The following is an 18,140-nucleotide window of genomic DNA, read 5'->3' as shown; positions in this document are numbered from 1 at the left end:
GCAGTACAGAAGAAACAGCATTTCTTCTACATCTTTGTAAGCATTCTGCATTACCTGTGTCACTGGCAGGCTCTGGTGGAAGCTTTGTGCATGTGATGAAGGTCACAGACCTACATTTCGCTCCTTGCCTCCCTTTGTGTCATTTTGCATTACCAAAGGTGGGACAGCTTCAACTTCAAAGAGTTAACAGACGCAGGTAATGTATCGTGCCAGTTTATCACTGTGGTGCAAAGTGAGGATGAAGCATGTGAGCCACGGAAACATGGTCACTTCAACATCTGGTCTGATTAAGTATGTACTAAAAAGGTTTGTTGATTAATTTTGCACTGGGCAATATGCAAACAGTTTTCAAAAACTTCCTGAAAAATGAAGTCCTATAAGGCATTTCCTGTTTGATTTGTCCAAAGTCCCAGTCAAGAATAGGAAAAGCTATCACAATGATAGAGATGTTTGAAATGTTTTGGTTTTACTCATTAATGAAAAATTCTTGACTTCTGTCTCCACACAGAAATCTGCTTTTTCTGTGCTTACACCTCAGAAGCCAAATACACAGAGACAGAAATAAAGATACAGACCTCTCCCCCCCTTCTAGAGAGGAATTTACAGGAAAACAAGGTATTACACCACATCTAAAGCCTTCCTGCAATTTGTCACAATTAGGTGCTTCTTTCTTAGATACACTTCTTCCTTTTGCATGGCAGCTGATCCCAAAATGACTAAAACTATTACAACCACCACAAAAAAGAAAAAGAAGAAGAAGAAAAAAATTATTGTGACCTCCTTCAAACAACTACAAAACAATGTAATCACTCATTATACAGTATCATGCAAATACACTTCAAAAACCACAGGAGCCCCAGGGTGTTTGCCACACAGACACAGCGAGAGAAGGAAGGATGAAAAGAATTGGACAGAATTTCTGTATGAGCTGCTAAATTAAGAAATGCCTCTATGCATGCACATGGTATGTATCAACTCTTGTCTTTTACCCAGAGAAGAATGCAGATCACCACAGCACGTAGAGGACACAGAAATATATCATGCATCTCCACACACATGCATATTCAAAGGTTTTATGTTTTACAAGTGTTAAGGAAAAAAAACCCTGCAACCCTCTATGAACTGGAGTTAACTTCCTCACAGATGTGGAAATATTGACTTTCCATGGGAGTGCTGAACTTGTGTTGCATTAAGTGAACAATATTTTGGAGACCTTCCTCAAAGTCCCCCTGACAGGCACCACAGAATGCAGCACTTTCTGGACTTACTACTGTGCTATAATGCACAATATTGCATTTTTAAATTTGTATCTCTGACACCTTCTATTATACGGAACAAGAAGCTATTATTTTTTTGAGGTGAAAAAGTAGAGTCCCAGGACTGTGCAATTCAGGAAACAGTCAAAGGGATTCATCCATCACAACATATCCTTCCAAAATTCACATCCATCTTCCAGTCCTTTCTGAGAAAGACTTGAGCCCACTTGCCATTTGGGTTCAAACCTACTATGTGTTTTTCTGTGCATGTCAAAAGAGGACAAATCATTTCGGAGACCTGTTGCAATGATCTACTGACTATCAGAAGGCGCAGTTAAGACTATAATATAAACACCTGACTAGGAGGCGGCTATAGTCGGTTTGACCTGCCTGGCTGCCACACTCCTATCTGTCACAGTTCTTAAGAAACTGTATCGTAGCTGTTGATATGATTCTTTAGGGCTACATGTGAGACAAGCTTTGAATAGGCAGTTACATTTAGCTTGTAAAAAAAGACTGATGAGCCAGAAAGATAACTCTTGTCTCTTTTCAGCTATTAATTGTTCTGTTAAAAGGTATTACTCCTTATCTAATGCCTTACTATTCTTCATGTACCTTTAGCCATAGCTTACATGTTCTTCTCTTTCTTCTTTTGGATTTATGTGAGACATATAAGGATAAGGTAACAGACCAGTAAATTTTAGAGTTAAAAAGCATCACTTGAAGTATTTTTTAGAGCACATAGTTCCTATGTTGGTGAAATATCCACTTAATGCTTTTGCAGCCCGGCTGCAATCCCCTAAATGATGTCACATCCACCTCAACTCAAAATAAGAGAAGGTTCTCTTCATATAGGTTATTTCCACACCTTTTCCCTAACACATGGATTTTATTTCCTAAACAGAGAATTACTGTAATGGTCAGCTTTCATTCCCTCCAAACAAACATTCAGTGTATCTGCATCCTACGTATTTACATTTTTTTCTTGTTTCTTTTCCCAGATGCCTAGCTATTAAAATCTGCCTGGGTAATCCTGACTTTCCCACTAATGTTGCATGCTTTATTATCAGATATTTTCAGACTAAAAATGATGTTCGTGTGAGCATTTGCTTCAAAATTATATGGATAAGTCAACTGTCACTGTATGAATTGTAACAGTAATAATAATACTGTTTTTCTATTTCTGTCCCTTCTTCCCATCAACAACTTGACTATTGAACATTATTTCATGTGAACCCAAGTAGATCTTACCTGTCAAATGTTTGATCTTGGTCCTACCATCACACTAACTACCAAACTGTTGAGAGAAGAGGGCAGCTAGGTGGCAGTATGCCAAATAAAAGAATGAATATAAAAAGACTAAAGATGCATAACACAGAATGCCTTAAATAGCATGAAAACCTGGACAAAAACAAGTTGATGTCACATAATCCATAATATTATTGGGATTGACAGGCTGCAGCCATGTGGTAAATTGGGCCAGGGTAATTAAAACTCCTGTTATTTCTTCCTGGTTCTAGGAGTGACTCTGACATCCTACGTTTTGGGTACCACCATTTATCACTATGTAAAACAGAAATAGTGCTATCTGCCTTGGTCTGAAGGACACTGCATGGCTTAATAAAGTAATGTAAACACATGTGTTAGCTTAGGATCCTCAGTAAAACATGATGCAAATGAACATGTACTGATAGGTAAATATGCAATCAAATGAATACAGTATATAAATAACCTTCAGCTGTATCTATAAAAAACCTATACAGTGACAAATCTTAAAAGACATGCACCATTCTCCAGGGTTAGACAGAATAAAAGGACAAATTAGGTGTCCTGTAAAGACAAAAGGATCCTTCTGTATAGACCACTGGGCAGTTGCAGTACTGCTCTACAGTAGCACAGCCTAAGGGCTAGCGGAGCTTCACACTTGCCTAATGAACCCTTTCAATCTAATGACTTGGACACATCCAATGAAGAATTTCTTCCCCAATGGATGGGAAAAGAAATCCCACCCTGCACAAAAGCTTTATTTTCTCCACAGCCTAACCAGACAGTTGTATTGCCTTCTAGGAACTTACCCTTCATCCATAGACAGGGAAGGAAAAAACAAGCTACCTGCAACTGTAAACTTGCCGTTGCTGCTGTGCTTTTAACTTTGGTGCTGTATTGGACTAGCCTTAATATTTAAGCACTAACTGCTACCTTTGCTAGTGCAGGATCTGTTAACATTTCTGCTTTAAACTCCATTTTTGCTGGAATGACTGATCATTTCAGGATCTAGCATAAATTTCCATTGCTAAATGCTTTAGACACACTTTTTTTAAAAATCAATTCATCCAGCTTCCAAAACAGAAAGAGTGATAATTTGGATACCTGATTTTGGCTTAATAAAGTGATGTTAAATATATCTGATTTTTAAAATCAGATTTCACATAAAGTCTAGAATCTGTCATGCTATAAGTAGAGATCTAAAAGACGCCAGTTAAATATCCATCTGCTGTGCATTCTTGACATATGGACTGGTATGCTTTTTGTGTGCTAACAATACAGAATGTATTGTTTTGTTTATTCATACATAACATTCCATGAAGATATCTTTTGTACTGATAAACCTTAGGCTCGAGGGTCGTCACATTATATATCATGTTCAGAAGACGGGTTTTTTTGCCTGAGTATCAGGAAGACAGGAAGAGATTTGAGAGAGCACTCTCCTGAGATCCCTAAGGGGTTTGTTTACTACCTTGACGAAAGCTGAAGACCACTGATGGCTGCACCATGGATGTCACTCCAAGTGACATTATGCTGCGATGTCGGAACCTGCAGGAAATCTTACCGTCCCAATGGCCTTCTGGAACAGTAACAGCACCTCCCAGAGACGTTACCAAACCGACAGATGTTTTTCCTTTTCTCTTTATGGAGAACCAGAGACCTATGAGAAACATGAAAAGGAAATAACTGCACAGCCTAATTTAAATGTACAAAGGTAAGAATTATCCATATCCATTCCTATCAAATCCTTCTTTTAATCTTCAAGCCACTCTTTTTTCAAAAAATCTTCAAGTAAAATTGAATAGAAGTGCATTAAATATTTCAAAGAAAGTCATTAGCTGAACAAATGTATTCATGCAAAATAAACAACAGTCAAAGGAGGATTTTTACAGCTAAACCCTCACTACTATTAAAGTCTAACTTCAGATATCTTATGCAAGCTGATCAAATCCTCAACAGAAAATGAACAAACAGTATACACTTTGCTTTCTAAAACAAACAAAATATGTGTGTAATGGCCTCAGGTTATATAAATACTATTTCACTACAGTTATGAAAAATATTTACTTATTTGTTAACTACAACTATTCTGATGTCTTTTGGCAGTGTACACTAAGAACTCTTAATATCATGTGGTACAGACAGACAATAGCGGAATAGTAGAATATTTCTAATAGTAGAAACTATTTCACCCTAGAAGAAAGTATTCACAATTTATCAAGCCTCTAGCACGCACCTATTCCGCACAGTATGAAACTTCTTAAAAACCATGAAATTCAGTGATGAAAGTATTGCTGCTTCGCAGTAATATCAGACATGGGTAAGCACAGTCAGAGGGTTTTGGGGGAACAGGTCTCCTGGACGGGTATCATGATACATAATGAAAACTCCATTTCCTGTAGAGTTTTTCTTCTCAGCCATTTCATCCGGACAATTTAACCATTGTTTTTATTAGTTTAGGATAAGGTGATGCTTGGGGAAAAGCTTTCCAGCAGCCCCATAGGCCTAGATTCACAAAACATTCTGGCCTGTCTAACCAGCCGGGCTGCAGATTCCTTTCTTATTATTTTAAATAAAGCACTTGAGCTCCGGTGCAAGGTCCTTCTGCAGCTCAGATTACATCAAATGCTGGTCCAGAGGTGAGAAGAGGGATTACAAACTGGGTAGAATATAAAAGCACGTATATTTGCCGGGCCCTTTCATTAGGCTCTCGTTCCAGAATTAATTGTAGATTCAAAGACAGGGCACCAGAAAACCTTTAACATAAACGCTCTCCGACGCATACCCAGCAGCCTGACCAACCGTTTAGTCACCAGCCCAAAGAGGAATTGGGCCGGGAATGGGTTATTAAGCTGGTAGGTAGGTCGCCTCAAGCCTGGAGCTTGTGGTCGACTTTTCTTTCGCACTGAACACCGATTTGGATGGGGAAAATAATAAATAAATAAATTGCCATCCTCACCTTTGCCTCAGCAATGGCTTTGGTACACTCAAAGGCAGCGAGGAGCGGCGTGAAGGCCGCTTTCCACGCAACCCGAGGAGTGGAAACCTCTGGCCCGAGGCTGCCTGGGGGGTAGGGGAAGCTTCCCTTGAGGGGAAGGGAAGGCTCCGCCGCCCTCCCCCGCCGCCTTCCAGAAACCTCCGCCGCGCGCGCCCCGTTGCCCTGAGGGGAGATCACCGCCATGAGGCGAGGTGCGGCGGCCGCGGGCCCGGCGGGCGGGCGGGAGAGGCGGGAGGCGGGGGTCCCCCCGCCTCCCGCCTCTCCCGCCCGCCCGCCGGGCCCGCGGCCGCCCCCGCCCGCCCGCTCCGTACGGCGGCGCGGGCAGGGCCCGCCGCGCTACGGCGGGCAAGGCTGGGGCGGCGTCAGCGGGCGCGCAGTGCCGGCTCCAGGGCTTTTAAAGCAGCGTGTAAGCTGAGATGCTACCACAGACAGCGGCGCGGCGGCGGCGGCCGCAGCAGCTCCCCGAGCCCAGACGGGCGCCCGCTTTTCCCCCCCGCCGCGCCGCGGGGCATGAGAGCGGCCGCCCCGCGGCTCTAGGTAACCCCCCATGGCGACGCCGCCGCGCTCTGCCCGCGTCTTCCTCTTCTTCCTCCTCCTCCTCTTCATCCTGCCGGGGCTGCGGCGGGGGGCGTGGGGCGGCGGGCAGCGCCCGCGGGGCTGCCCGGCGCCGTGCCGCTGCGAGCAGGAGGGCATGCTCGTCCGCGCCGACTGCTCCGACCTGGGGCTCACGGCCGTGCCCGCCAACCTCAGCCTCTTCACCTCCTACCTGTAAGTGTGGGCAGCCGGGGAAGGGGCTGGGGGAGGGGGCGAGGGGGACACCGGCGGCGGCGGGGCGGCCGGTCGGGGAGAGCCCGGGGCCGGGCCCCGGCGGTGACAGGAGGCGCGGCGGGGTCGGGTGCGTTTGCCGCGGCGCTGCCGGTAGAAAAATGCCCGACTTCAAATAAGTTTCTAATCGCTTTTTAATCAGCGGGCGGGCTGTAAAACGTTTATAGGTATCTCGCTATCTCGGTGCCGGGTCCGGCGCCTGGAGGATCGCTGTGTGATGTGCCGTTCAGAGGGTAATTAAAAGCGATTGCAACAGCAGAAACCCGATTAGATCCGCAGGGACGTTATCTTCACCTTTGCTTCCCGGGACAGGGCTTTGAACTGCGGTTGCTGCTGATTTAATCTTTAACAGATCTCCCCTCGGGTTGGGGAAAGGCGATAAATAAAGGGAGCTGGCGGGCAGCGGCGGGGCAGCGGTGCGGTGCCCGGGCGGACAGGTGGCTGTGTGTGTGTGTGTGTGTGTGTGTGTGTGTGTGTGTGTGAGCCCGCCCGAGACCCCCCCCTCCGCCCGGGCATCCCCACCGGGAAACTCCTCGGGACAGGGACGGCGAGAACGGAGAAACTCTGTATTAACCTAAACAAAAAAACCACCACCGCCCCAAACCGTGGGGAAACTTTTTCTTTGTTTCCTTATTTTTGGCAGAAGGGTCATCGTTTAGCGTCTCTTCGGTTTGTGTCTTGAAAATGTTGGTGCGCTAAAAGCGTCGGTTTAGTGCCCTCCTTACCGATTTCATATGGTTCTTTGTGATTGCGGGTCCAGTAGCTTGTTAATTTAATACCTACCGTCCACATCCATCATACAGTGTGACAGTTTCTGAATGTGTTTGTCCATCAGTATATTTTGACATGCTGTTGACATGCTGGCTACTATGGTTACTGTAAAGATGCTTTTACGGAATTGTGTGTCTGGGGCACTAAAGTGATAATTGTGAACTCACTTCTCTGTTCATACCATACTTGAAAGGACATAAAATGTACGTTGAATCTGAGAAAGTAGATGAAACTAAGCTAGAAATGGCCTTTCTAAGAGAAGTATAAACATGATAACATAGTCAAGGTAGAAATGAAGTGCAACCAATACGATCCAAGTACTAAGTATATGTTAGGAGAAGGCTTAGTTTAGTGAAAATAGGATTGGTTTGGAAAGAGGATGTGCAGCTGAAAAACTTTTCTAAACATTATGCATGTAAATACTCTTTTGAAATTTATCTTAATAGGGTCAGTTTTAGCTTATTTATCATAAACATTTCAAAGTCAAAGCTATTAGTAATGTTAAGAGATGGGAGTCAGCATTACTGAATGACCATTTACAGTAGAGCAGAACTTTGACTACGTAATTGAGATACGAATTACTATACGTAATTGAGATACAAAGACATACAAAGTCTGCCGCTGGTTTCAAAAGTAGCAGGTCAGGATTTTGGGTGTACTAGAGACACAATGTTTTCTGGTGCTTTGGAAAGCCATAAGCAGAAAGATAGTTAATGAAGGTATAAAGACATACTTAAGCTGTACCAACCCTCTGTCAAGAAGTAGATGCCGTAAATTTATGGTTGCTTAGAGGAATACTAAAACTGGAAATTTTAGCGTTTCCAGTGCTAGAGAATGCACTGTTTTACTGTTTTATGAAGAAAAAGAGAACATAAACATGCACGATGATGTCAAAATACCACTGCTGGGGTCTTCCGTTGCAAAGATACATACCTGCAGTAATCTGCTTCCTGGTAGGGTTGTGATCTGCTCTGCACTTTTGTTTTTAAATCCTCTTGTCCTTCAGCAGAGGAATGTCTTTTTCCAGTCAAGAATTCCGTGCTGTTCAGTAGTGTACACCCTGAAGTAAATAAACCCCACTGTGGGACAGGCAGACTTTTAAATGTCCAAGGCTGCATACAGTAAAAAAGACATGCAGTATAACAGTCTGGTTCATACACATAGGCAGCTACACTTACCCTTTTCCAAATTTACCAGGCTGTTATCCTTCGATTGATTAATTATTGCCTAATTATGCAGAGTTGTAGCTCCTGCCTGCCTTCTGTAAAGAACTGTCAGGTCTAATTTTCTATAGATGGCTAAGCAATGGCAAATTGTAAAACATGCCTGCTTGTTATAGAGATGTTTGCCTCCCTGAGCTTGGTAGAGGCCAACCAGATGCTCCTTGATTTTTATTTTTTTGGGTTTTGTTTTCCACACAAAAAACAGAAATGTCTTTTTGCGCTGTGACAATTTTTACTTCAGATCAAAGCAGGAGATTGAAACTACATACTGGCATTACCTCTCTTTCCAGGAAAAAACCCCATCTTCAGCTGATTCTGTTCTTGCACAGTAGACATATCTGGCCAAAAGCAATCTGCAGTACTACCTTGTGTTAAGATTGGGCTTTTAAAGTTTTTTTTCTATATTTTTGTCATTTTTATCTTATCTAGACACTCGCAAAGAAAAAAAAGGTAAATGTTTTCTTTGTGTGCACTGGAATTTGTGTGAAAAGCAGAAATATTGAGGCCATTATAGTTTATTTTATGTTGGGACAAATATGTACAGAACATGATATCTTGTAGTGACTGAATTTTTACATGTTTTTCATGATGGTGCTCTTGCAGCAGAGCTAAATGTAGTCTACAGATGGACCTGCTACACCTTTCTGCATTCTCATTTATATTCCCAGGCAGCAATTCTTGCCTCCCATCAAAAATCTTTTTATTTATGATTATGTGTTTGCTGCCATGAATTGTTAGACTTTTTAGGAGCAGACAAGGAGAATCCAGGAGTTTCTTTCCATGCCTTTTTCTTCATTTACTTTTAGGCTAAATAATGTACTCAGTGTATTTAATGCAATTCCTTTTGACATAAATGTGAATTCCATGTGTTGATGAAGGGCAGCACTGAGTCTCTGTTTCAAATTAAGAACATGTCACTTTCCTATCAGTACCTAGTAAAAAGAAGAAGCCAGAATCTACAGGTCTTTTGCACATGGGACCCTCATTAATTCTCAAATCAAGCCTGTGAGTTAGTGAAATATTGTTACCATTTACTGTGATGTGGAAAACTGAGGCAAAGAAGGGCTTGCTCAAAGTTAGAGGTAAAGTTTATGACAAAGCTGGTAATTAAAGCCAGAATGCCTTATTCTAACTCCATTCTTCAACCACAGGCTCACCCTACTTCTCCTAAATAATTACTCATTAAAAACAATGTAAAATCTGGCAACTCTCGTTCAAGAATATTTAGTATGATGAGTATATAAAAAAATCCGTTTCCATATCTCATATGATGACGCTATAGAAGATAGCTCTTAAAGATTTTGAGGGTCTCTGTTACATGCCTGGATAGCACAGAAAAGTAAATTCGTTATATATGCCAGGGCTGTCTTAACAGTTCAGATGCTGTCTTCTTTGTGATCAAAAACTCTCAGTGATAAACTTAGTGGAATATTTTAAGTGGAATATTAAGTGGAATATTTTCATAATGTTACCATCTTAGACTGACATAGACATGCATGCATACATGTATAAATGTTGCAGCGTGTGGTATGTTGCCTTTTACATTACAGTTTACTTAATGAGTTACTTTGGGATATGTGTTATTTACATTAAAATTTTTAATTTTTAGTATATTGTAAATTTGCGTAGTAACATTTGGGAAAATCCGATTCATAATTTTTAATTCTTCCCAGAAATAATTAAGAAAAAAATTTTTTTCAAAACTATGATAACATTGATAGTATTACAGTAAAACCTATGAAGAAGAAATCAATGCATATTTTAAGGTTCCTAACATATTAGTCTTCAAATCAGTTTTGGTCTTCTGCTTCATTCATTGCCATTATATTCTATTTGATGATAAATATCCCTGTAGAACACAGTCAAAACTGTGTAGGCTATCTGAAAATGTTTAACACTACTAAACAGAAAAAAAAATGACAAAAAATTTGGGAGAAAAAAAATTGTTTACTTTTTGAAGGTTAAAAAGTATATGCCCAGAAATTAGTTACACTTCTGAAATATAAAAGATAGTTGTTTCTGTGTCAGGAACACCCAAAAACATTAAGATCAACCCTTTGGGGTAAATTTGCACAGGTTTAGTTATGCTGATCTCAGTGAAAACTCAAGTCTCGTCTGCATCTTCATCTAAGGTATCTTGGGATTGACCATAGTTTTTCACAGAGATCAAACAGCAAGGTATCTTCTTATGAAGAAGTAAGCTTTACAAAGTCTCTTAAAACTTCCAGATCCCTTGACAAGATTTAGGTGTTAGGTAGTTAGTAAAATGTTTGCCTTTTCTTAGAAAGTACTTCTTTACATAGCTACAAACTTTATAAACCATTTTTGCACCTTTGGAGTTGTAAATAAATTGAACGTTTGCTGTGTGGTTGTTAATAATCTGAGTCTTGTCCCAGTTGAGGATGAAGGCGAATCCAGGTTCTAGATTTAGAATTTAGTGTTAAATCCCCCTTTTGAAAAGAAAACAGGGCATTTCCTCTCTAATCATGGCAATAGTAGGTATGCAAAGGTAAAATGTACTTATAGGTACATAAAAACTAAAGAAGTAACAAAATATTTAAAGTTCATATTTGACAGTTTTCAAGTGATTTGCTTTAAATTTCAAAACATAATATGTCAACTCAAAGTTAGTTTCTTTGTGAAAAACTTGGATTAAAAATGTGTTTAAGAAGAGAATGTCACCCTTCCAACTTGAGAATACAGTGCTAAGAATAACTCTTTACATTGCTTCCTAAAGAGCCTTGTGCTGCTCAGAAGGGGGAAAAAAGGCACTCACACACTACCTCTCTCCTTTGTGGCGTTTTCTCGGTAGAAACGCTGCGTAAATTGACAGGGAAAAGGAAGCTGTCTTCAAGCTGGTAGAATATAAGGAGCTGGCAGGGTGAAGGCACCTTCAATTTGGTTTGGTATCTGAAGTGCATAGGACAATTGGCCGGGCAGAGGGAGCCTGACTCCAGCTGAGAACGCGTGCACTGGGCTGACCTTCCCAGTTAGCATGCCAGCGGAGATTAGGCTTTCCTCAAGTGCTCCCTTGTTAACCCAGTCTTTTCTCCAATGTCATTTGTCTTTCAAATGCTTAAAATTGCTACCAATTTTGCAGCAGTCCAGATTGCTCTCTTTTATTCTGTTTGCTGGCCAAGATAATATTTCATCTGCACTGCTTTCTGAATTCTCTATTGGTTATTTAAATGGTCTTGATTAATAAAATTTATGATATTTTCCCTGACTTCCTTCCTTGAACTGTCCAACAGATCTGATTCTTTTCCCAGTAAAAATCATGGTAAATAAGGTGTGGTTCCTTTGGCTTCAAGTAAACTGACTGACGGCAGAACATGATGTGGTGTTTTTGACATACCAAAACAGCTTTAGACTTCAGTTAGGAAAAAAATACCCTAACGTCTTTAAAAAAAATGAGTTGTGATCAAAGCATGCTTACTTCTCAGAGATTTAGCAATTCATGTGGCAAATCCTTATGCTACATGCTCCGTACTGTTTACCAAGAAGGCCTGAGAAACTTCTGTACAATTTTACTGATCAGATGTGAGAACTCTAATGCCTGGAGAATTATAAAAGAAAGAAATGGAGTTGCAGAGAGGTAGGGCCTGAAGTGATGTTACTGTTACTTGTTGAATAAGTGCTACCCTCCTCTCTCTTGGAATCAAGGTTTAAATGACAATCACACAAAACTAAGACAATGAACAGCTTTGACTATAGATAACAGTAAATCATGGTACCCCCTGTTTTTAGTGCTTGCCAAGAAGCAAGCTTTTTTTTTTTTTCTAAAAGCCTAGGGACAACAGCTTGGAATTTTTGAATTAGAGACCTTGCTTGGAATGAGTGTTAAAGCAGCAGCACCCAAGTAGAAATACCATCCTGGAGTGTCTTTGCTATTTGGACGAAAAACACCGAGAGGTGTGATCACTCAAGCTGAGACAGCACAAGCCAGCTAGTGTTATACTAGGCACCAGCAATACCTGGAACTCCAAGCAGAAATGAAATGGGATACTAGTGCAGATCCCCAGGAGCTGGTACGGTATGTCCCCAGCTTGATAAGGCCTTTGCTAAAGCAGTGCATTCTATATGACCTCCCAGTTTTATTATTTTGCTGTGTTTTACTAAGTTTTAGCTATGAGGTTTTGGTTTTTGGGGGTAGTGGCCACAGCACTAATGTCCGTCCCAGAAAGGACAAGTTGTATTTTCATGGCTAGAAACGGCTGCAAAGAATAATGATTCTGAAGTGTAGTGTTATCCAACAGTGATAATTATAATAATCAGCCACTCCCAAATTAAGATTTTATTGGTAACAAATGGGCTCTTAGTTTGGACCCAATTGTATGATTTGGCTCCAGTCCTGCAAATACTTATCCAGATACTTAATTTTAGTGTCAGGAATGGTTCCACTGAAATCACATGTGCAAATGTTAGTCGGATCAAGGCCTTGAATAATTCTAAAACAATTATCCCCCTCTCCCAATTATCAACTGATTTGTGTGGAATAGTTTTACTAAGATGTTCTGCTACAACGTCTCATTACACAGCCTAAAGCATTATGTATATCATAAATCGTTTAAAGGCCTTTCTTTCCAAATTTTTCAAAATCCTATGTAAAATGAATATTTAGTTTAGTCTGGAATGCACTGTCTTTCAATAGCATTAAGTTATGTAATTGCAATTAAGTAATTTTAAGGACACATTTTTGATAAAAAATTGCTAAAACTTTTTTGCATTACAGTATAAAAGTATAATCCTTTTGTACTAGAGATGTAATATTGTGCGTGTGGAGATATGTGTGTATAGATAGGCTTTGGGCAAATTAAAAAAATTATCTGTCAGCCTAAAGCAGTACGAACAACTACAGCTCCCAACACACAAAATCTCTCCCCTCTTTTGCAGACACTTGAATAAATGCTTTCTTTTTATTGAGAGTAACCATGCTTACTAACGTTACCAAGCTTACACATTAAATACTTAAATAATGCATAAGTATTTGCTGGACTGGGACTTATTTCGTATAATGATTGTGTATAACTTAACCCTTTAGTCTTATCATTTTTTTGTGCTTGTGTCACACAACTTTTCCCATGAAAAGTGTAAAATAATTTGATGCTGGTATTTATGAAGGGGAGGTAGGTAGAAAAGTCAAGGCGGTATTTAGTACTACTACTACTACTCTATTTTCTTCAGGTTTTTTGCTGTTAGTTCCTTTACCAAACACTTCAGTCTGCTTTGCTTATGGATGGTATAGATGCAGCACTGGTATTACACAGAAATAAAGCTTCCCTAGCCCTTGTTTCTGCAGCAGTAGCCATCTTACGATGCCAGTTATACCATGTCTTCTGGATTCTGTGATAGCATAAATGCTAGTGTAAGTGAATGAAAGAGCAGATGTGAGATGATGTCAGCATTAAGGGAAGTGTAACCACTAATTTGGCATTCACTGAGTTTGTAAATGAGTCTCTCTGTACCCTGAGGGGAGAAGTAGGTCATAGCTGGCAAAGGAAGCAAGTAAGATAAGACAAAATTCTCTCTCACCCTTCACTGAAAGTTACCTGTTCTGAACCACCTTGATGAGTAACTTGCCTTTGGGTCTTTCATCCTTGATCAGTTTGGCATGGAGGCTGCCTCAGAAATTAGATCTTTCTCCAGTTGGTCTCGCGCATGATGAAGTTGCAATTATGTTTGTGGTGGGGGGCGGACCAAGTTGTCCAGTGTCCACAAATGAGATTAAATCCTTACGAAGGCACAGAAACCAAAGTTTCTTAAACAACCTGGTTCACAGATTGCCATTTTGGAAGCATGAGAAAGGGGCAGGAGCTGCTTCTGGGAATAGGGAGTATGATCAGATAGCTGTAGCTGGGATCTAGGTAGCGAGACCTTTGAGTTCTGCTCCTGGATACAGTAATGAAGTAGTTTACAAATTTAAGCAAATCATGCAACTTCTGTAGTCTTACTCTATATATGTGATGGCTGGCACAACTACCTACAGTTGAGTTTTAGCTTATTTGGTAGTGGCTTATAGATGCTGGAGATCTGTAGATTAAAAACACTTAATGAGGTGCTAATTAGGAGTATGGCATGGTAAAATAAGGTGAAATCCCAAAGGATTTTCTTCTCTTCATAAGGATGTGTGTCTGCCTTTCAGTTTTCTTCATGGCTGTCTATATGGGCTGAACTCAGAGATATGTAAGATTCTTTTTGGAACAAGTGAAGTCTATGCAGGCCTCTGAAAGCAATATTTGACCTGCTGACAGCAAAATACAGGATCCATATGCTTGGTGCAATATGGAAGTATTGCCTGCACCCGTGCTGAAGTTATGCAAAGACAGGGATTTGGAAAAGGGCCAAAAGAAGTGCAGGTTCAACCTTGTGACCTGACAAGGGTCCCAGGGAGTAAATTCCAGTCCTACAGTGTCCCTGCATAAAGCCTCACTATATTGACTTTAACCTGCTATGGGCACACACAACTACAGGAAGACGAACAGAGAAACAAAAAAGTGCATTGTGAAGAAAGAGAAGGCAGATAGCTTGGGAATCCGTCTGTATTGGTGCTATAGAGTAGTAAAATGTGTCTCTCATCAGGCAGCTCAACCAATTTTAAACCCTCAGGAGAAGTGGCAGTAATGCAAATCACAGTTTACATTTGTGCCATGTGTCTGCAGTAAGACTTTGTAGGGTACAGTTACCTTGGCATAGTTATGAGAAACGTTTGTGACTAACTGGCCCTAGTGGAGATAGGTCTAAGTATATAGTTGGGGTAAAGAGTAAGGGTGTGCAGTACTGCTGCTGGGTGTTTGTAAAAATTGGGTGTGGGGCACTGTGGAAGAGTAATTGGTAGCAGAATAAGGGGTTCACATGGTGTTATTTAGGCCTATTACTGAAAAAGGACAATGTGGAAGCTCATGATCTGAGAATAGCATCTGAGAAGGCTGTAAGTTCCTCAGCATATGGAGGCTTTGTGCTGCCTCTTACTGGTTGCCTAAGCATGTGTAGAGGAGTGTGAACTGCCGAGTGCCAGAACTTTACTTCTTTCTGGCCAAGACAGAAGATGTGAAAAGAAAGGGCAGGACAAGCATCTTGGAATATCCTACCTGCCTGAAGGCCAGAGACAGTACGGAACATAGCTGAACACATTCTTGAAATCTTGAAGTACATGTTTTTAGAATAAAACAAATGCTTTCTGAATACTGATAAGGCGAAAAACTTTCATCTGGAATAGAAAAAGCCATTGTGAAGAAGCAGATACATGTGGAGGAATATTGTAGCAAAAGTATTTCTTAGGTTACTTGGATGGAGTGTTTAAAATAAATCATTATAGGGAATGGAGAAAAAAGACCCAGTGCCAGATTCATCTCTACATGTCATTCCATGTGTGTAATTTAATAGACTTATGCCAAGAAAGACTTCAGGTAGCTTTTGCTCTGCTTATACTAATGGAACTAACTTAATTCTTTGGAATTGGTACTGCTTGAATAAATTTAATTTGAAAAATTTAAAGATTTTGGAAAAGCATTAATTAATATAATTACAATGAAGCATTCACTTCATTTTCAATATGCCAACTCTTGACAGAAAAGCTTCTACTATGCCATTACTGTGCATGGTGTCTGTCTTTTTGAAATAAATATAAATCAACTTCTTTTTTTTTTTGCAAAAAATGATTTCAGGCATACAGCCAAGTGATCATTATTACCTTGTTTGTGTCAGGGTGTAGACTCTGGCAGGAGAGTTGTATTGTGTTGTGTCAGGGAGCTGTGGTCAGCTGTACAGACTTCCCAGCAGTTTGAGGAAGGAGGGATTTTCGTTTGTTTTTCACTTTTGTTGTTGTTGACAACATTCAGTGAAAAGAGCAACAGATTTTTTTTTTTTGGAGGATGCTTATACAGCCCTGTTTTCCTGTTTTTCATTCCATTTATCATAGACAGAAAGAACCATCATACCAAATAGAGTTATCAAAATCACATTTCTGTACATATTGGTGCCTCAGCTGTTCTGCCTTCAATGGCTGTCTCTGGTCAATCTGTGAAGAATCCCATAAACCTGAAGCCAGATGTGGTCTGTTTTCTCCATTTATCATCAATCATGGATATAGCATCTTGCAGTCATGTACCTCTATGTTCTTGCCTGTCTGACTATAGAGGAGTGCTGTAAGAGCATCAGATTTCACAAGGAATTTGTAATATCCAGATTCACTGCATGGTATTATTTACCGTGTTGCATCTCTGTGTGGGAAGTGTATAGGGAAACGCTGCATGGTCTCAACATGCTGCTAGTTTAATCTATACTGATAAGGGTTTGTGAAAACTAATTATGAGCCAATTTGGTTCCCAGTGAAGCTAGAACTGAAACTCCTTTTGATGATATGGATTGAGCTCCTGATAAGTCACAGTTAGTTTTATTGTAGAGGGTTCTGTTGGGTCACGGTGAGCCTAATCTAAGGAAATTACTCACTCTTTGTCCAAATATGACCATATGTTGAGTACACAAACAGATTTGTTTTTCATATTTGGTGAATGAATAATTACCTAAGTACACAATGATAGTAATTAATTGTAAATGATATTCATTAGTGGTTTTGATTATCTCAGCATGGAGACCTTCCATTAAAGTGTTCACAGCTTTTATAAGGCAGCATTACGGTGATTGTTCAGTAAATATGTACTGATCAAGATTAGACCAAATGAAAACAAGCAATCCATGTATCATCATGTAACAATGTGAATTTGGTAAATGGATGGACGCCCTAGCCACAGGAGAATAATAACAGAAAGATGTAAAGGAAGAAAAAATACCTTAGCAGCAAAGCATTATGTCCATATTCCGTCAGCTACACTACTAGCATTAAAGATAAATGAAATACACATCTAGCTGTACCAGTGTGAAACAAAATCAGACATGAAATAAGCCTTCTGTTTGTTCTCTATGTATAAAATGGTATTGTTTATCAGAAACAATTCCACCGATTAAAACATTTGGTAATCTAACAGTTATTAGCAGGTTTAGACATTAATCTGAGTGTTCCTCTGTTCTATCAAGTCTGTTCACAATGAAATGCCTTGGAACAGCACTAGCCAAAGTGACTCTTTGGAAGATGGGTCTAAAGAGCTGACAAAGCAACTCATATGTTTGTATACTGTTTAACTCATGGAGCAGCTCCTGGCTTATTAGGCAAACTGGAGTCTTCAAACAGTGTTAGAGGCAAAGGCCTGAGTCAGTCCACTTGGGTGCAATTAGAGCAGACCTGTTGCTACTGCAGTGACCTTGGCTGTACTTTGGGAACGCACGGTTCAAGACTATGTAAGCTGACCTGAAAGAAACAGCCCAGGGCTGCACCACGTGGGAAGGATGACACAGAATAAAGGGAACTCAGAATTTTGCTTTATGAACTACGGCACCATTATTGATGAGGATAAAATATGAAGTGGAATTTCTCAGCAGTTACAGTATGAAAAAGAGGCTTTGAAGTTGCATACTGAGATGATTCTACAGTGCTACTTCAGAGCATATAATTCCTGAGTAAGTATTTTAATGATACTATATATGCAAGTTTTTCACTTCTAGTTAAAAAAGGCAGTTTTTGAATATTTTTGTCAAGTGTCAGGGCAAGTATAAAGAAATAACTGCGCACAGAGATTGATCTCAGTGCACAGGGGTTTAAACATGGACAGAAAAAAACCCAGTAACATTCAGATATCTGTCTTTCCTTTTGCATCATCATCCATCAGAATAGATAATAACAGCTCATGTAAAATCAAGAGTTTTATTTCCTATTAATATTTTTTTATTTCTTTCATATTCATAAAA

The 18,140-nt window shown here is 40.2% G+C and overlaps 1 protein-coding gene and 1 long non-coding RNA gene across 3 annotated transcripts in view; one reads left to right on the top strand and one right to left on the bottom strand.

The window, feature by feature from the left end:
• LOC134510088 (uncharacterized) overlaps positions 1-5,718 on the bottom strand; it is a 57,640-nt gene extending 51,922 nt beyond the window's left edge. Inside the window, exons 1-2 of the long non-coding RNA XR_010069498.1 lie at positions 5,482-5,718; positions 3,994-4,182 (exon numbers count right to left, since the gene is read on the bottom strand). This is a non-coding gene — a long non-coding RNA (uncharacterized LOC134510088). The remainder of the gene's footprint in view (positions 1-3,993; positions 4,183-5,481) is intronic.
• A 120-nt stretch (positions 5,719-5,838) lies between these two features.
• The window catches only part of LGR5 (leucine rich repeat containing G protein-coupled receptor 5), a 95,735-nt gene continuing 83,433 nt past the window's right edge, over positions 5,839-18,140 (top strand). For both annotated transcript variants that reach the window (XM_063322945.1, XM_063322943.1), the window contains exon 1: positions 5,839-6,288. In XM_063322945.1, coding sequence (XP_063179015.1) covers positions 6,068-6,288 — 221 coding nt within the window. In that variant the 5' untranslated portion in view covers positions 5,839-6,067. The remainder of the gene's footprint in view (positions 6,289-18,140) is intronic.

This window comes from Chroicocephalus ridibundus, chromosome 1 (genome assembly GCF_963924245.1).
Source record: "Chroicocephalus ridibundus chromosome 1, bChrRid1.1, whole genome shotgun sequence".
Taxonomy (NCBI): Eukaryota; Metazoa; Chordata; class Aves; order Charadriiformes; family Laridae; genus Chroicocephalus; species Chroicocephalus ridibundus.
The sequence above is the reverse complement of the archived record's forward strand: the minus strand, read 5'-3'. Positions and strand labels throughout refer to the sequence as shown.